Source organism: Hypanus sabinus, chromosome 5 (genome assembly GCF_030144855.1).
Source record: "Hypanus sabinus isolate sHypSab1 chromosome 5, sHypSab1.hap1, whole genome shotgun sequence".
In the NCBI taxonomy this organism is placed as follows: Eukaryota; Metazoa; Chordata; class Chondrichthyes; order Myliobatiformes; family Dasyatidae; genus Hypanus; species Hypanus sabinus.
This window is the reverse complement of record NC_082710.1, coordinates 86930159-86952770: the sequence shown is the minus strand read 5'-3', so window position 1 is coordinate 86952770 and position 22612 is coordinate 86930159. Positions and strand designations below refer to the sequence as shown.

The window sequence follows — 22612 nt, the reverse complement described above, 5'->3', positions numbered from 1 at the left end:
CTGTTCAATGCATTATTGCAAATAAAATAAAAATAAAACAAATAACATCCAACATCTTAAAGACTGCTAATTCATGAAAGGAGGCTTTTCTCCCATGTGTTCAAACTTCCTCCCACATCCCTAAGAAGTGTGTGATGGTAGGTTAACCGGCCACAACAAATTGCCTCTATTATGAGATGAGTGGCAGAATCTATGGGGAGTTGTTATCAAGCAAAGAGAAAATAATAGGATTAATGTAGGTTCATTGTAAATAGTGACACAACATAACTGCAGGTGCTAGAATATGGAGCAACACAGAAGAGAAGGGTTATGGAGAGAGGGCAGGAGAATGGGTTGAAAAGATCAGCCGTGATTGAATGGTAGAGCAGACTTGATTGGATGAATGGCCTAATTCTACTTTTATGTTCTATCATCTTATGGTGTTGAAAAAGATAATAAATCAACTATATATGCAGCAACTGGTCAAATTTTCCTCCTGTGTTTTATGGTCTTATTCCCATTCAGGCAATTTTTCAGTTGTTCATCACTTCCAGAGTTTTGGTTTTGTATGCAGACTCTTCACAGTTTAATGCATGCCTGATTTATGGAAACCCCATATATACCGACGAGCATTTGAGAGATTGGCAGGCTGGATTTGCCACCTGCTGCTGGACCATCAGCATCACCTGCCATGGGAGAACGTGGACCCTGCCAACTCTTCAACTTGAGAACTTATTAGGGTCAACAAGGAAGAGAACCTGTAGTTATTATCCTGTATTGTAGGACGATGGATCATTGAGACCAATATTGTGAAAGAAAGATAGTTTATGTCTTACACTATTGATTATTTCTAACATTTGTCATGACTAAAAGGCCAGTCAGTTCATAATGGGATCAGGGGAAAAAAAGGCCAGGGATCAGTGAGGTCATGAGAAAAGGTGAGAACAATTGGTTAGATCCGTTAAAGAAGGTGGGCCAGTCTGAGAAAATGATAGAACATATTTGAGGGGATGAATGGCATGTTCCCATCCCAAAATACATGTTTGTCTTATTGAGCCATCTTCTGGAGCAGATGATTTTATAGTACTTGCTGCAGTGGACAGGATCTTAACATAGAATAGTGCTGCTCAGTATTGGTCCTTTAGCCAATGATGTTTTCCTGACCATTTATCTGATCAATCTAACTGTTGATTAATTTCTCTCACATATGTGCCTAGGAGTCTCTGAAGTGTCCCTAGCGTCCCTCTAACTCAACATCCCCCTTCCACAGTGCCACTTACCATTCTGTGTAAAAAAAACCTACCTCTGACATCATCCCCATACTTTCAACTAATCTTAAATTAATTTTAATCTAATATTAAAAGAATGTCCTTTGATATAAGCCATTTTTCCCCTGGGAAAAAGAGTGCTAGCTATCCTCTTTATCTACGCTTCTTATTATAGAACATAAAACATTATAGCATAGTACAGGAACTTCAGCCCACAATATTGTGATGACCTACTCTAACATCTATCTAACAGTCTTTCTTATGCATTATTTTAAAAAAGAGATAGAGTGAATTGGTAATGAACTATGAGAGTTCTGTTCAGTAAGAATACTACAACATGAATATAAATGGAACAAATAAGATCCAAGATCAGTTATAGAGTCAAGGAGGAACAGTACAGCATTGGGCCCACCAGCTCCTTATCAACAATCACTGATTTATATGAATCCTATAGTAATTTCCTTTTATGCTCCCCATAATCCCATCAACTAACACATATTCTACCCTTCCACCTTGTTACTAAGGTTAATTTACACTAAAAAATTAACTTCCCAACCTACACATGTGGGAGGAAAGCAGGAGAGAGCACTCAACCCTAGGAAGAAGGTTCAAACTCCACACAGGCAGCATGAGAGGTTGGGACTGAAGCTGGGTGCTGCAAGTTCCTCAGTATTATTGATTATTTATCTGATTTTCATTTAATATCATCAAATGTTTGTAAACAACAGGATAACATAAACACAGGAAAGTTTGGAGATGCTGGAAATCCTTATCAACACACACAAAAAGCTGAAGGTGAAGCTGCATCTATTGAAATGAGTAACCTTCATCAGGACTGAAGAGGAAGGGGAAAGATACCAGAATAAAAAGGTGGGGGGGTGGTGGAAGGAGTACAAACTAGAAGGTGATAGGTAAAGCCAGGTGGGTGGGAAAGGTAAAGGGCTGGAGAAAAAGGAATCTGATAGGTGAGGAGAATGGACAATGGGAGATAGGAAAGAAGGAGAGGCACCAGAGGAGGTGGTAAGCAGAAGAAGAGACAAGAGGTCAGAGTGGGGAACAGAAGAGGGAAGGGGGAGGGAAAAATGACTAGGTGTTTAAAACTGATCATTATGTTCAAACCTGATGAAACATCTTCACTCTGTATTGGTCTATTCAAAAATGTTGCCTGACTTCAAGCTTATTTCACCAATTTTCTGTTTTTATTTCAGATTTCTGGAATCTGCGGTATTATAGAGGAAACCCAGTCAAACAGGGAGTCTGAGGAGGCTGCCCAGACTCTGTGTTTGCATTATAGAGCAACACTGAACATTGAACATAGAACAGTACAGCACAGGAACAGACTCTTCGGTCCACAATGCTGTCTTGAATTAATTAAGCTAATAATGTCCAATTAATCTAATCCCTTCTGCCTGAAAATGTCCATATTCCTCATTGCCAGCATTTTCATATGTCAGTCTAAGAGCCTGTCTGTCATATCTGTCTGCACCACCAAACCCCGGCAGTACATTCCGGGCACCTACCCTTTTCAGTGTACACATTCTTCTCAGAGAGCCTCATCTTTTATACTATAGTTCAAAGAACACACCTAGAGACTGCTGCAAGGAACTACTGAGAACCATTTACTTTATCTAATTAACTGCGGATCAGGGAACTGGAATTAGTTACAATATGTGTACTAAGTTTTGTACAGCTCTCCTCCGTCCATGACTTTATTGTAGGCAGTTAAACCTGCTTGTAGCTGGTGAGAGAAGAGCACAGCACAGGAACAGACACTTCAGCTCTCAATGCTGTGCTGAAACAATTAAGTTGGTAATCGAATGACTAACTAAACTATTTTCTCCTGCCTACACAATGTCCATATCCTTCCATTTTCCTCACAATTATATGCCAAAATAGCATCATGGGCCGAGGGGCTTCTAGCGTACTGTAATGTATTCTATCAATTGCATTTGTTATTCTCCACACAAACACCGCCTGAGGTTGGAACTGAAACCGGATCTCTGGTGCTGTGAGGCAATGGCTCTACCAACTGTGCCACTGTGCGATGATGTTGCAATAAGTTTTGTCATGATTTCTCCTTGTTGTAGTTACTTACGTATACTTTGCTACAGACAATTTGTTCTCAAGACTACCCTGCTTTTTGTGAGATCTGTTCTGTGCCAACTGCTGGCTGAGTAAGTTCTGTCTGTAAGCACACTGGGGAATGAAAGCTGACATTGGCAAAAGTGAAGAGATACAGTCTTGTGATTATTTTCTGGTTCTATCAGAATTTATGTGATTAAATCCTTTAGTTTGGCTGCCTCAAAATGATTTCTGAACAAAAATGCATTGAAACATATTCTTCTGTTTTACTTGTTCTAAGTAACTTTAAGCTTTGGTTTGGCAGGAAGCCTACCAGGAATTCTTATAATTAGTATGAACAATTTTTACTTTACCTAATTGGCATCTTCTAACAGAGCATTAGATTAATGATAATGACTTGATTGTTCAGCAAGAATGAAGATTGCATCTTAAATCAGCACTTAACCAGTTCTTTACCTTACTCGGAGTTAACCTGGTCAATGAGTAAATAATGCAATCACCCTCAAGAGGAACAAAAAAAGGAAAAGAATGTCATGAGGATAAACCAAGTATATGGTTACATTTAAAAGTTTATATTAATGCTTTACATTGTTCTGAGAAGGATTGTTGCTACACTTACAATAGCCACTGTTACTGAAACCTTAATGTTGTAGATTCTTCATTCTACTCCTTTGTGCTGGCAATTAGCAGGTAACAATAGGGTTATAACCAGCACTGTCAGGTAAACCAAAGAATAAGCCAGGTGTCTGTGTGCTTTGAGCAAGCATTTGGCCTTTAGTCTGCAGAGTCTGGAGCTAACTCAGAGCACGAAAGCGAGCCCAGGCTGTCAGTGTGATTAATCTGCCTGTTGCATCGAGGAAAGCCTCTTTTGTTGTCAGATGAAATACTCTTTTCTGCCTTCAGCATCTTGGTAATTGGCCTTGTTCTTTAGTGCGACGTCTGGAGCCTCAGCGTACTCCGTTCGTTTTGCTTCGTTGTTCTGGTACGCGCCTTTGTTCTGGTACAGCAAGCGGCCAGTTATAGCAAAGATGCAGAGGATGACAAAAATCACAATCGCTATTACACCTGTCATTGGAAGAGAAATCTCCTTTTAGTTTTTATTATTAAAATCATTTATATTTCAACATAGCTATGCTTTCTGTGAGATAACTCTGTTTGTCTGCTCTGCTCTCCACTGATTGTTCTTGGTATTTGGTGCTCCTTTTGCCCAGTAAAGCTCTTGTATCTGCATGAAAATTCAGTCAAGCAGTGAATGGTGCCTTCAAGATCTTCAGTGATGGCCTGTTCTCAATGATTTGGAAAGAGTTCCTTATATGACCATAAAACCATGACACATAAGAGTAGATTCAGGCTATTTGGCCTATATTCCCTCTCAAGCATATTCTGTACCTTCTCCCCGTAACATTTGACACCTTTACTAATTAAAACCTATAAACCACTACTTTAAATATACCAATTCACCATCCTCTGTCTACAGAAATTCCTCTTCTTCTCTGTGAGCAGTGACATAAAATAGGTGATAATATACAAGCAAGCATTTTATGATCCACTTGACCTTATTCTCCACTGAGGTCAATGTAGAATGAATTGCCAATTTGTGGTTTGTTATCGTACATGATCGTTGCACACATGCACCTTGCTGGAGGAAACACAGCATGTGATTAGTTAAAGAAACCAAGACAATTAATTTACAATTTCACTAACTCAGCCAACTGTGAAGGTATGCCACCAAAGGCATTCACAAATTACTACAAATGAACTATGGAGAGCATTATAACTGGTTGCTTTACTGTCTGGAGGGGCCACAGCACAGGATCAGAGAAGCTGCAGAGGGTCGTAAACTCAGCCAGATCCATTACGGGCACTAGCTCCCAGCATTCAGGACATCTTCAAGGAGCGATTCCTCAGAAAGGTTGTCATTAAGGACCCCCAAAACCCAGGGCATGCTCTCCTCTCACTGCTACCATTGAGGAGGAGGCACAGGAAGCTGAAAACATGCACTCAATATTGCAGGAGCAGCTTTTTCCACTCCGCCATTGGATTTCTGAATAGACAATGAACCCATGAACACAACCTCACTATTTTAACCTCTTCTTGCATTAATTTTAATGTAATATTTTATATATACTTATTGTTACTTATAATTTTTAGTATTATATATTGCTATGTACTGCTGTCGCAAAACAAATTTCACAGCATATGCCAGAGATATTAAACCTGATTTAGATTCTGTGACACAATAGTCATTGGGTCAAAATACCCTAAATATAAACAAGGAATACTGAACCCATTGTCTGTTTAATCTGAAATGGCCTCTGCGCAGTTTCAATGGGAAATTTCATTAAGCAATGGGAAACATTCTCATTACATGAGACAGTGGACGTTAGAAATAAGATAATAGGTGTCAAAGAGACAGTTATTCCTTGTTAATTAAATTCTATATTATTCTTGGGGCTTCTGCATTTATGGTAATTCCTGAATTAATTTCTCATCCCCAGTTGTACAGGTGAACAAAATTTTGAAAGCCAAAGTGTGAAATAAAAGCAGAAAATGCAAAGACAACTCAGCAGGTCAGGCAGCATTGGAGGAAAGTTTCAGGTCAAAGAAGTGAGAAGGAGAGAAATTAAAGTGAGTGGCAGAGAAAGTGGAAATGTCAATGTATGGAACAAAGGGAATTTGTCTGGGAGGCTGAAGTACTGTAATCATGAAGGGATGTTAAATTCCTTTGCCTATGCAATGTGTTGCTAATTACATGAAGTCCTCATTCGCCCCTCTCTCCGCTATGTAGTTTCCCTCTCCACCTCCAGGCTGAGGTCCCTAATGTTTCCACTGGGTCCTGCACCACTACTCACTGCCCACCTCTGGCCTCTCACAGCACTGACTACTCTTCAATCTTCTGAGGGGTCTCAGTCTTGATGTTGGATAGCCTGTTCTACTGTCACCACACTGGAATATACTATCGTAGAGGGAAAAAATAGAGAGAATTTACAACTCGTAAATAGGGTGGATTGTGGTAATGGGGAACCGCAGACTAAGGCTTGAAGTAGAAACCTGGATGCAGCAGTGATGATATCCAAGTTTCAGGAACCTCACTAGTTACTTATGCACATATTGTTGTAATAGAAAATTGAATTTACTTTTGGAACTGTGGATAATTATTTCATTCTGTAATCAGGGCCCAGACTATAACTTTATCATTTCTGTTGCCATCATTTTGTCATCAAAATGTAGTTTTACTGGTAATCTTGTCAACTGAGAATGGTAAAAGCTGTACCATATTCATGCCCAGGTAGAGCTTGAACACCAACTCAGTGTGGCTTTTCAATTTGCTTGTACAATATAGATGAAAGGAAAAAAAGTGGCAAGAAGATGCAGTAAGGGGTTGGTGGATGGAAGAGAAATGTCAATTGGCCGTCTAATACAGAGAGAGCCCATTATCTGTAGTTGGAAATGAACATCTGATTAGGGTTTTATAAGGTGCTTTGGTAAAACTTAATGGTTTCCTTGGTCATTTCAGAAGAAAGCTGTAAAGCAGAAATGGTGTAATGTGTCATATGCAGGACAGAGTAGGTGAGGAGAGGAGATCATCTTCCTTAAATTACATTCAAAAATTTTGCGACAATTCAATAGCCTTGTTACTGAGATTAGGTCTCTCTTATTTTACCTTTATTTAATAGGAACATAGGCAGAAATAAAGTGAATGGTCACAGTCTTTTTTTCTCAGGATAGGAGAATCTAACACTAGAGGGCAAAGGTTTAAGGTGAGAGGAGAAAGTTTTAAAATGTATCTGAAGGACAACTTCTTCACAAAGAATACAATGCATGTGTAGAACTGAGGAATAAGAAAGGTAAGGCCATGTTAATGGAATAATATTACAAACCACCCAACAGTCCACGTGATTGAGAGGAGCAAATTCATGGAGAGATCATAGACCGTTGCAAAAAAAAATTAAGGCTGTGATGGTAGGTGATTTTTAACTTTCCACATATTGACTGGAACTCCCATACCGTACAAGGGTTTGATGGGAAAGAATTAGTCAAATGTGTTCAGGAAAGTTTCCTTAATGTGTGCAAAGAAATCCTAACTAGACAGAGTGCGATCTCCTATTAGGAAATGAAACGGGGCAAAGGTGACAGCCGTTTGTGTAGGGGAACACTTTGCATCTAGTGATTATAATGCAATTAATTTCAAGGTAATTATGGTCCTCGGGTTGAGATTCTAAATTGGAGAAAGGCCAATCTTGATGGTATCAGAAAGGATCTGGCAAGTGTGGATTGGGACAGGCTGTTTTCTGGCAAAGGTGAACTTGGTAAGTGAGAGACCTTCAAAAGTTGTACGTTCCTGTCAGAATAAAAGACAAGGATAACAGGTTTAGGGAACTTTAGTTTTTAAGAGATATGGAGGCCCTGGTTAAAATAACAGGTATAAGCATGCAGGGACAAATGAGGTACTTGAGGGGTATAAGAAGTACAAGAGAACACTTAAGAATAAAATCTGGAAGGCTAAAAGAAGACATGAGGTTGCTCTAGCTTACAAGGTGAAGGAGAATCCTCAGGGCTTGTACAGATATATTAAGATCAAAAGCATAGCAAGGGACAAAATTGGTTCTGGAAGATCAGAGTGGTCATCTATGCCTGGAGCCAAAAGAAATGGGAGAAATAGTAAATGTATTTTTTGCATCCATATTCACTCAGGTGATGAATGCAGAGTCTCTAGATTTCAGGCAATGCAGCAGTAAGGTCTTGGAAATCATTCAGATTACAAAGAAGGAGTAATGCTTGAGGGAAATTAGGGTGGAGAAATCCTCAGGGCCTGACAATGTGTTCCCTTGGACCCTGTGGGATGCTAGTACGGAAATTGCAGGGGCTCTAGCAGAGATATTTTAAAACATCTGTAGCCACAGACAAATGCCAGAGGGATTGAGGATAGCTAACGTTGTTGCACTGTTTAAGAAAGGCTCTAAGAATAAACCAAAAAAAACAATAGGCTAGTGAGCCTGACATCAATAGTGGGAAAGTTATTAAAAGGTATTGTATATGTAAGTGTTTGAATAGGCAGGAGCCAATAAAGAATAGTCAACATAGCTTTGTGCATGGTAGGTCATATCTAACCATACTTATAGGGATTTTCAAGGAAATTATCAGGAAAGTTGATGAAAGCAAGACTGTGGATGTTGTCTACATGGACTGTAGCATGGCATTTGACAGGGCCTCACATGGGAGGCTGGTCAAGAAGGTTCATTTGTGTGGCACTCAGGATGAGGTAGTAAATTGGATTCGATATTGGCTTTGTGGGAGAAGCCAGAGAATGGTAGTTGATGGTTGTCTCTCTAACTAGTGGAGTGCCACAGGGATCAGAGCTGGGTACATGGTTGTTTGTCATCTATGTCAATGATGATGTGATAAACTGGATCTGCAAATTTATGGAAGACACCAACATTGGGGGTTTATTGAACAGCAAGGAAGACTATCAAAGCTTGCAACAGCATCTGGACCATCAAAAAAATGGGGCTGAAAAATGGCCATTGAATTTTAATGCTGACAAGTGTAAGGTGTTGCACTTTGGGAAGACCAACCAGGGTAGGTCTTACAAGGTGAGTGGTTGGGCACTGAAGAGAGCAATAGAACAAAGGGATGTGGAAATGCAGGTTCATGATACATTGAAAGTGGCATAATTGGGTCATAAAGTAAGTTTTGTGATACACTGGCCTTTATAAATTTATGTATTAAGTACAGGAGTTGGGATGTAATGTTGAAATTGTATAAGATGTTGGTGAGGCCTAATTTGAAGTGTTGTGTCCAGCTTTGGTCACATACCCAGGAAGAATGTAAATAAGATTAGAAGAGTATGATGAAAAGTTACATGGATGTGACTGGGACTTGAGGACCTGAGACAAAGGGAAAGATTGAATAGGTCAGGACATTATTCCTTTCAATATAGAAGACTAAGGAAATTTGTACAAAATTCTGACAGATACAGATAGGGTAAATGCAAGCAGACTTTTTCCACTTTGGTTGAGTGTGATTACAACGAGAGATTATGGGTCAAGGGTGAAAGGGGAAATGTTTAATGCGGGGACCTTCTTCATTCAGAGAGTGGTAAAACTGTGGAAGTGGAGAATGTGGGGTTGATTTCAATATTCAAGAGAAATTTGGATTGATAATGCATGAGAGATGTATGGAGGGCTATGGTCCGGGTGCAGGTCAATGGGACTAGGCAGATTAATGGTTCAGCACATACTAGATGAGCCAAAGGGCCAGTTTCTGTGCTGTACTGTTTTATGACTCCATGTATATGGAATCAAATGTCGGATGAAGTGGTAGAAGTATGTATAATAACAACAGTTAAAAGAAATGTTAACAAGTATATGGATAGGCAAGGTTTAGAGGGTTACAGGCCAGATATAGGCAAATGGACAAGTTCTGGTAGGAACTCAGGATGGTATAGTGTTTCTGTGCTAGATAACAGTAACCAAATGGTTAAATTCTCCACCACTTCTTTCACAAAAACAAATCAGGTGTATCCATTCATGGCCTTAGGATACATTCTGACTGCTGACCTATTGCCTTCTCTGAATAAACCATTATCACTATGTCGATGGATGACATCATTGAGCACATCTATAAAGAATGCTTTAGCAAGAAAGCAGCATCCATCATCAAGGACCTCCAATCTATCAGTGAGGTTGGGTGAGACTAGAACTTGGGATCTTGGTTAAGGGGGAAGATGAAATGTTTAAGGGGAACATGAGGGGGAACATCTTCACTCAGAGGGTGGTGATAGTGTGGAATGAGCTACCACTGGAAGTGTTTGATGCAAGTTTGATTTCAACATTTAAGAGAAATTTGTATAGGTAGGTACATGAATAGGAAGGATATGGAAGGTTATGGTTCGGGTGCAGGTCCATGAGATTACACAGAATAAAAGTTTGGCATGGACTAAATGGGCCAAAAGGACTCTTTCTGTACTGTAATGTTCAATGACTCTATAACTTTTACTGGTAATTGTGTAATACACAAATGAATGTACAGAGATGCAGTGAAAATCTGTTGTTTGTGTGTCACCCATACAAACCATGCCACACATAATCGCAATGAATTAGTAAAATGGAAAACAGAATGCAGAATCTGATGCTTCAGTTAGAGAGAAAATGCAGTGTAAGAAGACAAATACAGTGCAAGACTCACGATGAGGTAGATTGTGAAATCAAGTGTTCAGGAGTTTATCTTTTGATCGCCTCTGAATGGAAAAGACATCAGTCAACTTGAGAGGTTTAGGAGGATGCTGCTGGGGCTCAGGGGCCTATGTTGTAAGGAAAGGCTGGACAAGCTAGTACTTTCTTTCCTGGAATGTTGGGTATTGAGGGGTGACCTTATAGAGTTGTACAAAATCATGAGAGGTATAAATTGGGTGAACACACATATTCTTTTTTTCCCATGGAAGGGGAACTAAAAATGTAAGATGAGGGTGACAGATTTAAAAGGGAGCTGAAAGACAACTGTAGGCTCTCTTTTAAGGACTCTACAACTTGAGTTTTTTATATCTATGGTTTGTTTATTGCTGATATTTTATTTTTTTTTAATTCGCAGTTTGTCTTTTGTACATTGGTTGTCGTTCTGTTACGTGCAGTTTTTCATCGATTCTATCATGTTTATTTGTATTTACTCTGAATGCCCACAAGAAAATCAATTTCAGGGTAGTGTATGATGACATAATAAATTGCCTTTGAACTTCACACAGAAGATGGTGAATATTGTGGTCAGCATCATCATAGTAGATGTGGAAAGGATGTTTCCCATGGTGGGGGGTTCTGGGACAAGAGGGCACAGCCTCAGGCTAGAGGGATGTCCTTTTAAAACAGAGATGTGCAGAAATTTCTTTTGCCAGAGGGTGGAAAATTGGTGGAATTTATTACCACAGGCAGCTGTGGAGGCTGGGTCGTTGGGTGTATTTAAGGCAGAGCTTGATCGGTTCTTGATTAGACATGACATCAAAAGTTACAGGGATGAGGTTGGGTGGGGGGGGGGGTGGGTGGTGGTAAAAAGATCTACCATGATTGAATGGCAGAGCAGACCTGATGGGCCAAATGGCCTAATTCTACTGCTATGCCACACATAGCAATTACAATTTACATCTGTTTCCATTATTATTATAATGTATTACCGGAGTCTGTGACTCTCGTGGTCCAGTCAAGTATCTGATAACAGTGAGACTGAAGTTGTCCTTGAGCTTGGTGATAACCTCAAGCTTTTGTAACTTCCCCTGATGGAAGAATGACCAGAATGGGAGGGGCTCTTTATTACCTTTCCAGAAACAGTGGGAAGTGCATTCAGAGCCAATGGAGGTAAACAAGAGAAAATCTGCAGATGCTGGAAATCTGTTCTGTAGATGCTGCCTGGCTGCTGAGTTCCTCCAGCATTTTGTGTCTGTTCAATGGAGGCAAGGCTGGTTTGTGCGATGGACTGGGCTGCAATCACAGCTCTCTGCAATATCTTGTGATCTTGGGCAGGACAGTTGGCAAGCTAAGCTGTGATGTACCCAGCTAGGATGCCACTACAAAAATCAGTGAGGGTGGTGAGTGACATGCTGAATTTCCTTATCCTTTTGAGAACTGGAGGTGTTGGTGTGATTGTCTTTGTCTCTAGAGTCCACATGGCTGAAACAGGATTATCTTTTGACATTAGTTAGACCTAGGAACTTGAAGCTTGTAATTGAGGTAATGCCAAACCCAGTACAAATATAGATCAGGTAGCAGAGTGATAAGGGGTGACTGGTACACTGTGTGATATTACAGCTGACATCTAGGTTTGGTACATTAAAGACTGTCCCTCCACCTCACTCTCCCTGGGAATGTGGATCTGCTACAGATTTCTTGCTTGTAGAAATAACCATTGAATAAAATTCCTTTGGAAGAACAGCTTAACAATCTATTTACTTATAGGCACTACACTAATGATAGAAGCTATTTGAAATCTCAAATATTCTGACCATTCACTCGCCCAAAATGAGATGCTTTCCTGGAAATTATCACTTGGTACATAAATAATGTGCCACTGTAGTGCAGCAGTTAGCATGATGCTACTACAGATTGGGGTGTTGGAATTCAGAGTTCGATCTTGCTGTCCTCTAGGGACTTTGTATGTCTTTCCCAGGGAATGCATGGATTTCTCCGGATGTCTGATTTCCTTCCACAGTCCAAAGACATACTGGTTAGTAGGTTAATTGGTCATTGTTAATTGTTCTCTGATTAGGTTAGGGTTAAATTGGTGGGTTGCAGGGCTGCACAAATCTAAGGGCTGGAAGGGCCTGTTCTGTGCTGTATCTCTAAATAAAAATTTTTAAAATAAAATAATAAATTGCAGCAGTGCGTAGTAAAATTATGTTGACTATTTTGGAAACATCTGCACAAATGGCAATAGGCCACTACCAAAACATTAGTGTGATTTTTGAGTTTATCTCTCCCCTTCCAAATAATGAACTCTGCACAAAATGCCAACATGAAATATATGAGCTTGTTGACAATTTTGGCTTAATTAGTAACATGGGCATTCTAAATTTTTCCACTTTTGCTGAGGCTATTATAAAATATAAGATATTTGGAAGCCGCAGAGGCAATCCATAGCAAACTCCCCTATCCAATTAGTGAAACTATTGATATCTGTCTTCTGGTTTTCATTTTGACCAATTAATAATCCAGTTCATTGCTTTATTTGTCTCCATAGGAGCACGTATGTTAGCCATGAATTTCTTTTGAAATATATTACTTTGTGAAGACCAAGATCTATAAATTTCCATTCAATTATTTGCTCAATGATTCAAATGCATTTGTAAGGCAAAACTTCCATTTAAAAGCTTGCATTCATGAATTTATCGTTTAAGGTCAAATACATCTTTCCATAATAGAATTCAGTATGATAGCTCTGTATAAGAATATGAGATAGAGGCATTTTTTATCAAAGGGAATCAACAGTCTTTATCTGGTTTAATCTGTATGCAGCAATTATATTTTGACTCTTAAATGTCACCAGCAGCCATTCAATCACCAAGCTAAGAGATGAAACTATAAATGCTGGAGCTGGAGCCATTTTCTTTGGAATAAAGGAGTCTGAGAGGAGATTTAATTGATATGCATAAAATAATGAGAAACTCAGATCAGGTGATGAGAAAGGATCTATTTTCTTTGTGGACTGGACAGTAGAGTGATATGCAGGTAATATGATGGTTTGTTTTGCAGATGAAGTCTGATATGCTAAGCTTTTCCAAGTTATATTTTAATTCACACTTCCGGTGACTCAGGTTCATTGCCTGTGTGTTTTCATGGTCTTCCTGTATCCGTCTGTTCCTGGGTGGTCTGGTTTTTATCCACATCCCAACAGTGTCATAGAGTCACAGAGGTCAGCCGTTCTGCCCATTGTGTTGATGTCGACCATCTTGTCACTTTTAAAAAAGCATCACATTAAAAAACTGTCACTGGCTGAATCAAAGGTGGTGACGAATTGACATATAGGAAGAAGAATGGTTGAATGGTACCACAACACCAACCTCTCACTCAGTGTCAGCAAAGCCAAAATGTCAATATTTGACTACAGGATGAGGAAACAGGAGGTCCATGAGCCAGTCCTCATCAGGGGATCAGAGGTGGAGAGGGTCAGTGACTTTAAATTCCATGCAGGGACCAGGATATAAGTGCCATTACAAAGAAGACATGACAGCATCTCTACTTTCTTCGAAGTTTGCGCAGATTCAGAATGTCATTTAAAACTTTGACTAACTTCTATAAGCTGCACGTAGAGTATCCTGAGTGGTTGTATAATAGCCTGGTGTACAATCACCAATGCCCACGAGTGGAAAGGTCTACAGAAAGAGATGGATACAACCCAGTGCATCACAGGCAAAGCCCTTCCTACCATTGAGCATATCTACAAGGAATACCGCCACAAGAAAGCAGCATCCATCACTAAGCACCCCTGCTACCCAGGCCATGCTCTCTTCTGCTGCTTTTGGGAAGGAGATTCAGGAGCCTTAGGTCTCACACCACCAGACTGAGGAACAATTACCACACTTTAACCATAGGCTCCTGAACCAATGTGGATAACTTCACTCACCTCAACACTAAACTGATTCTACAACCTATGGAATCACTTTTAAGGACTCTAAAACTCACATTCTCAATATTATTTATTACTTATTAACTTATTATTATTCTTTGTTTTTCTTTTGTATTTGCACTGGTTATATTCTTTTGCAGATTGGCAGTCATTATTTATGTATAGTCTTTCATTGATTCTGTTGTATTCCTTTGTACCTACTGGGAATGCCCACAAGGAAGTGAATCTTAGGGTAATGTATGATGGCATACATTATATGTACTTTGATAATTACTTTGAATTTGGAAATATGTGAATGAGAACTTCAAGTTGCATAGCTTACAAAGTAATAGACAAGTCTCCAGGAAGTGGGATTGGTCGTCAAGGTAATGAAAGATTGTTTGCCCACTTCAGTTCAGTAAATGTCAATTGTTTTTATTCTAGAAGAATAATTAGGGCCAGATAGTAAGTGTTAGTCTTGCCTGAGATCCAACAATTGAATAGATCAGTTTTTAATTTGATGCCTTTTTTATATAGCTGATTCACTTTGCAGGATCTGGATGTCAGTGATAAGGTCAACATTTATCAGTCATCCTTTAACTGGTGATCTGCCTACATGAACCATGGCCGTTTTTTCTGATGAAGTTACTCTCACCGTGGTGCTTGTGATGGGTTTCCTTACATTGACCCAATGGGGATGAATGAAGAGTGATACAGTACATTTTCAATTCAGGATGGAATGCAGGTGATGGTACTTCCAAGTGCTGGATGATGGTGTCTTTATGTTGTGAAAAGACATAGCTTTGAGAACAACTTCCACTGGTAGATTGGTCAGAATAAGGACAAGTAGATTCATCTCTCATCTTAGTTTGCCTACCACCTGATAAAAATTTAGGCTGACATATTCAGACTCATCCACTGCTCATGCTGATAAACCACTTCTGGTATTGAACTTAGAAAGTCCCCCAACCAATCCATTTTCACTGCTTCTTCCAAGTGTTGATCAACAAAGGATTTGCTGTTATTGGAGAGAGTCCAGTGGAGGTTCATGAGAATTAACCCAGGAAGGAAATGATTAATGAATGAAAACCATTTAATGACTCTGGGTCTGTACTAGCTGGAGTTTAGAAGAATTAGAGGGGATCTCATTGAAACCTATTCAATATTGAAAAACATACTGTAGAAAGTGTGGATGTGGAGAAGATGTTTCCTATTGTGGGAGAATCTAGGACTAGAGGGCACAGTCTCATAAAATCAAGGACATCCTTTTAGAACAGAGTTCAGGAAGAATATTTTTATAGCCACAGGGTGGTGAATCTGTGGAATTCATTGCCACAGGTGGCTGTGGAGGCCAAGTTATCGGGCATATTTAGAGCGGTGGTTTAATGTTATTGATAGTAATGGCATCAAAGGTTATGGGGAGAAGGTAGGAAAATGGGGTTGAGAGGGATAATAAATCAGCCAAGATAGAATAGCGGAGCAGACTCAATGGGCCAAAAGGGCTAATTCTACTCCTATATCTTATGGTCCAGTGTGAAGGTGGCATTCAAGAAGAGGTCTTCTTGCTCATATTTACCCTGAGGTTATAACTGTATTTTATTTATTTATTTAAAGAAATAGCACAGTAATAGGTTCTTATGGCCCAATGAGCCTGTGCTGCCCAATAACATCCATGTGACCAATTCATTTATCAAACCATACATCTTTGGAATGTGGGAGGAAATCTACTCAATCACAAAGAGAACATACAAACTCCTTTCAGACGGCAGCAGAATTGAACCTGGGTCTTTGGCTCTGTAATAGCAATGCACTACAATGCTGCCATAATGTCATTCTAAACATGATTGGTTAGAACTGTACTGAGCATTCCAAGGACTTCTGCCTTAATTCTGCAGTATTTTACCATTGTGCTGGTGAGGCAAGATCTCTGGGATTATACTGGGGGAGCTGGTATATTGCTTTGAATGGCATCAATGTCAGACTGTTGCTTGACTAGTCTGTGAGCTGGTTATCGTTTTTCCATGCTCAGATGCTCTGTGCCTTTGATGCTGACGCAAGTAAGATTTTCATTATACCTCTGCATACATGTACTTGTGCAGGTGACAATAAATTGAACTTTGACTTTGCCTTTGATATTTGTCAGGGCCAGCTCAAAAAAAAAATTGCAAGCAACTTTTCAAAATGTGAATTTCTCGCTTAGGTTAATTTCTCTGTTTAAGCAGAGAGGTAATGGTTGCAATTCACCTAAACAGGTAAGGGTAGCTGCCCTCCTCCCCAAAGACGCTAGTGAAGAATTCGATTATCATTACTTTTGACTTTTTTAAGAGAATGATTTATTTTATTTTATTAAGTGTATATAAATTTCACAGTTACCACGGTGTTGAGTTTTCTGGAAACTGATACAGTTTGCCTTACCCCAGACAGCTGGACTCCAGCAATTCAATCTAAACACTATGAAGATTTGTTGGGCTTTTATCTCTTTGTTTTTTGATGTCTTTTTCTCTCTCCTTATTGAATTAATGCTATCTGACGTACGCTTAAAGTTATATTATTTAATTTGTTTCTATTGTATCATTGTAGCTCAGTGTGTGACTTTTGCAGACACAACAGGTGAAGTGAACTTCTTCCACCTAATAAATGCTCAAAGATTCTCTGATACTAGAACACATCTGTTGGTTTGCCTTCCTGCCATTTATACATTAATAGTAATTGACCATTTGCTTCTCCAGAGTAAAGCAAATCAACTCTTCCACGATGCATCCAAAAAAAATTTATTTGTACATCTCTGTTCCTTACCTCCAATAACTGCAGAATCACTTTTGACTGCCTTCTGCAATGGTGCTTCCTCCTCAGTGGGTTTGGAATGATCTATAATAGAAAAAGCAACTCAATATTATCAAGAAGTAGAATGGAAATGGGCAACAACATTATAAATTTCAATAACTGAAATGTCGCCCATTTTGGTAACACTGTGGTGGTTCCTGTCTCCTCAGGCAGAAGCAAAAAACTTTCTTTCTTTGCAGGTGTGAGGAACAAGGGGCATTGACTCCCTAAGTACCTGACTAGCCAAGACGAGAGTTTGTGCCCCAGTGTATGGGGTCCCATGATCGACAAGTCCAGAGTTACGTGGCCTAGTGTTTGGGGTCTCATCATCAGCAAGTCTGAAGTTCAAGGCCTAGTGTTTGCGGTCTTCATCCAGGGTCTGCAGGTTGAAGCGTGAAGGTTGATCAGGACTCCAGAAGTTTGTAGAAGTCCGCTGGAGAAGCTGAAGCTTGATATCTGTGAATCTACGAGTCCACTGGAAGCCAAAAACAGCTCTTTCTGGGATTGGAGAACAGTGCATTTACATCAGGGAGAAATGAGACCCGTTTTGCTGTTATTATTTTGTTGCTTGTTGTGTTCCGTTTTTTCTCCTGAGATCGGTGGGCATGCTATGTTGGCACTGGAATGTGTGGCAACAATTACAGCCCACCTCTATCACACCATTAAATTGTGATGGCTGCTAACAGAAATGATGGTTTCACTGAATGTTTCAATATACATGTGATCAATAAATAAATTTGAATGTAAATCTGAAAATGCCTTTCACAGGCTTTGATGTTACAATGCCTATTTGCAGCCAAGTTAATACTGTTTTTGCGAAATATTCTCTGCTGACAAAATCTCCCAAAAACAAGAATCAAAAAACAAATTACTGCAGATGCTAGAAATTAGAAAATAAAAACAATAAATACCAGAGATATTCAACATCTTTGGCTGCAGCTGCGGTGACAGATAGAGCTCTGAGCAAAATTTAAGTAAGCAATAAAGTTTAAGTAAACAATAAAGTAAGTAATAAAATAGAACATTGATTTTGTCTTTCCTTCTATAGAGGCTGCCTTAGCTGCTGAGTGTCCCACCATTTTCTGTTTTTATTTACTGAGATTCAGCATGGAATAAGTCAATCCGGACCTTTTAGCCCCATTGCTCAGGAACCCACGATTATGCCTAGCCTAATCACGGAACAATTTACAATGACCAGTTAACCTAGTAACTGGTACATCTTTGGACTGTAGGAGGAAACAGGCACACCCAGAGAAAACCCACACATTCCACAGGGAGAATGTAAACACTCCTTACAGTCAATGAACTCAGGCACCCTGGGAATAGAACTCCAAACTCTCACACCTCTAGCTGCAATAGTGTTGCACTAACCACTACGCATTTTATCTCAATAACAGCAGCAGTCTTGTGATGATGAGATAAATACAGTATAGCAGCAACATTGATTGAGGATTGAATTTGGCTCAGGATATCAGGAGTTGCTTTTAATTCAACAGATGTTTAGTATCTAGTTCCAACAAAAGTATTTTCAGTATACTTTAGTTAAAGTTCTGTTGAGAGCTGTCTACCCCAATCTCGGGAAAAGGGTTTGAACATAAAACTGTTTGAATCAAATCAGTATCAGATTTATTTATGTGAAATTTCTTGTGTTGCAGCTGCAGTTGTTTTCCAAGACATAAAAGTTACTAAAATAACAAGATAATAAATAGTGTAAGATAAAGATAACTACATGGGTTCATGGGCTATTAGCAGTTAAGAGGAAGTTACCTAAATCATTGAATTAGGGTTCTTAGGCTCTTGTACCTCCTCCCCGATGGCAGTAATGAGAAGAGGGCAATGATGGTAAAAACTGAGCCACATCAGCCAATGGGATATATTCCTGTGGATGCACTGGGCTTCTCCAATATCCATTCCTGAGCTGATAGATCTATTCTGAAACAGTGCCATTCACAAGCATTATAATCGGCAGAGGCATCAGCAACAGTACATTTATGTGAATGTATTCAAGAAGGTTCATCGTTTGTTTTGGGTCTCTCACCATTCGTTGAACTGCTCTCCAGAACACAATGACTTCATCACTGGTAGTAATACCATGGTCTTGTTAACGGGAAGTTTGTCTACCTGGAATCTAGCATTGCCTTTGTTACTTGCAATCTTCCTTCCAAATTTGGAGGAGTATTAATTCAACAGCTGAAGATGTAATCTGAAGGAAATTTTCTCAGATGAGATTAATCAGATATTGCAAGACATCTGAAAGTTTATGAGGAAGGGCCTCAGCTCAAAACATCAACTGTTTATTCATTTCCATAGATGCTGCCTGGCCTGCTGAGTTCCTTCAGCATTTTGTGTGTGTTGTTTTGGATTTCCAGCATCTGCAGAATTCCTTGAGTTCACAAGGCAACTCCTTCATAAATGTACATTTAGATGTCACGATAGAGTAGTGGTTTGTGCAATGCTATCCAGCTCAGGGCGATCCTGAGTTCAGAGTCCAATTCATCCACTGTTTACCAAGAGTTTGTACATCTTCTCCATGGTTTCATCCAGGTGCTCATGGTTTCCAGTTAAATTGTCCTGTGATTAGGCTAAAGCGAAATAGATGGGTTGACGTGCGATTCAGTGAAGGAATCTGTAGTGTGAGATATGATTCTGTTAGTATGACTTATCACTCTGTTACTTGAGCTGTCCAGGGACAGGTGTTCTGATTCAGAAACCCGTCCTCTGACTTTGTGAAGATGGACCAAGCAGAAGCTACTTCTGACAGACCCAGATCTGATCAATGAATTGATCTGCATTGTCCCATACTTTTATAATATATTTTTAGTCTGTTGCAATTATATGATTTGCTAGAGCATCTTAGATGGCAGTTAACCTGAGCCGACCAACTAGCTGGAGTTTTAAGGACATCTTCAATCTCTCACTGCTGTACTTGGAAGTTCCCACTTATTTCAAAATGGTACCAATGCCCAAGAAGAGCAAGGTGAGCCTTAAAGACTATCAACCAGTTGCACCCACATCTATTGTGATGAAGTACTTTCAGAGGTTGCTGATAGCTAGAATCAACTCCTGCCTAAGCAAGGACCTGGACCCTCTGCATTTGCCTACCATTACATTAGGTTTACAGTGGATGCAATCTCATTGGATCTCCATTCAGGTTTGGACAATCTCGACAACAGCCATTCCTGTGCCAGGCAGCATCTATGGAAAGGATTACAGCTCAGTGTTTAATACAATCAATATTAATCAACAAGCTTCGAAAACTTGTTTTCAACCTCTCTCTGCCAATGAATCCTTGACTTCCTTGTCGGGAGACCACAGTGAGTACGGATTGGTGATAACGTCTCCTCCTTGCTGTCAGTCAACACGGGTGCACCTCAAGGATATGTACATTGCCCACTTCTCTACCCTCTCTACACCCACAAGTGTGTGGCTGGGCACAGTTCATGTTGTAAGCAGAATAACAGATGGTGATGAGGAAGCATACAAAAGCGAGATGGATCTGCTGGTTGAGTGGTGTCACAGTAACAACCTTGCACTGGATGCCAGTACAACCAAGGAAATGGTTGTAAACACAAGAGATTCTGCTGATACTGGGCATCCAGAGCATCACACACAAAATGCTGCAGGTACTCAACAGGCCAGGCAGCATCTATGGAAATGAATAAACAGTCAACGTTTCAGGCCAAGACCCTTCTTCAGCACTGGAAAGGTAAAGGGAAAGTGCCAAAATAAAAAGGGAGGGGCGCAGGGGAACTTTAATAGGTGAAGCTAGGTAAGTGGGAAAGATAATAAGTTGGAGAAGGAGGAACTTGATAGGAGAGGAGAGTGGACCATGAGAAAAAGGAGAGACACCAGAGGGATGTGATAGGCATGTGAGGAGAAAAGTTAAGAAGCTGGGTGGAGTGGAATAGAAGCAAAGGGAGTGGGAGGGGAAAAAGATAATGGAAGGAAAAATTTTAATTCATGCCATCAGTTTGGAGGCTACCTAGACAGAATATGAGGTGTTGCTCCTCCACCCTGAGGGTGGTCTCATCATGGCACAAGAGGAGGCCATGGACTGACATATCAGAACAGGAACAGGGATAGGAATTAAAGTGATTGGCCACGGGGAAGTCTGTTTTTGGCAGATTGAGTGAAATGATCGACAATATGCTCCCTGCCCCTCCAATTTACATTGAGTCTCTTTCTACTGGGAAGCCAATCCCACTCTTAACTTTCAAAATAAAAGTATTTTTACGAATATTGTTTAGTAAAGATATACTTATTTTGCTTCATTACTCACTCACTTCAAAGTTGAAAGTAAATTTATTATTGAAGCATGTATAGTGTGTAGCCATACACTACATTGAGATTCATTTTCTTGCAGGCATTTACGGGAAAATAAAGAAACACAATAGAATGTATGAAAAACTATACATAATAATGGGTGACAAACATTGAGGGACATTGAGAATTTACATTGTAGAGGAGGCTCATCAGAAGCACCAGATGCAATAGATGACCTTGACAAGATTCACAGGTGAAATAGCGCTTCAACTGGAAGGACTGAATGGAGGTAAGGGGAGAAGTGAATGGGCAGGCTAGCATTTCAGGTTAGCAGGGATGTGCACCAGGAGGAATATTGGTGGGGACAGGTGAATGGACAAGGGAATCACAGAGATAAATACCGGAAGGGGATGTCAGAAGAAACTCATTGAGGGATCTGGGTGGAAAGCTTGAGCAGTTTCAAGTTCCTGGTAACATCACCTCAGAGGCCTACTAATTTGATGCAAAGTTAGACCAATGGCTATTAGAAGTTTGAGGAGATTTGGTATGTCACCAAATACTCTGGCAAATTTCTCAAATGTACTGTGGAGAGAATTCTGACTGCTTGCATCATTGTCTGGTATGGAAGCTCCAAAGCACAGGATTGCAGGAGATTTCAGAGGGTTTTAGACTCAGCCAGCTCCATCACAGGCACAAGCATCTCACCATCAGTGATATCTGCCAAAGTCAGTACCTCAAGAAGCTGGAATATATCATTAAAAAAGCTCAGCAATTCGGAATATGCCCTCTTCTCATTGCTACCAATGAGCTGGATGTTTGTCACATTGGATGTTGGTCGAGTTTTTTTTATGGGTTCTCTTGGGTTTCTTGTTTTGCAGCTGCCCATGAGGCGATGAATTGCAAGATTGTATAATGTATACATACTTTGATAATAAATGTACTTTGAATTTTGAACTTTTGAACTTTGAAGGCATGGTAGCCTAAAGACACACACTCAGTGTTTAAGGAACAGCTTCTTCCCATCTGCCATTAGATTTCTGAACAGTTCACAAAGTTATGAATACTACTTCACTATTACTCTTCTACAGTATTTATTTATTTTAACTTAG

The 22612-nt window shown here is 39.8% G+C and overlaps 1 protein-coding gene across 1 annotated transcript in view; it reads right to left on the bottom strand.

The window, feature by feature from the left end:
* Window positions 1–2342: 2342 nt before the first annotated feature.
* LOC132394274 (contactin-associated protein-like 5) overlaps window positions 2343–22612 on the bottom strand; it is a 1716192-nt gene continuing 1695922 nt past the window's right edge. Inside the window, exons 23-24 of the mRNA XM_059970198.1 lie at window positions 17214–17285; window positions 2343–4394 (exon numbers count right to left, since the gene is read on the bottom strand). Of these exons, the coding sequence (XP_059826181.1) occupies window positions 4204–4394; window positions 17214–17285 (263 nt within the window). The 3' untranslated portion in view covers window positions 2343–4203. The remainder of the gene's footprint in view (window positions 4395–17213; window positions 17286–22612) is intronic.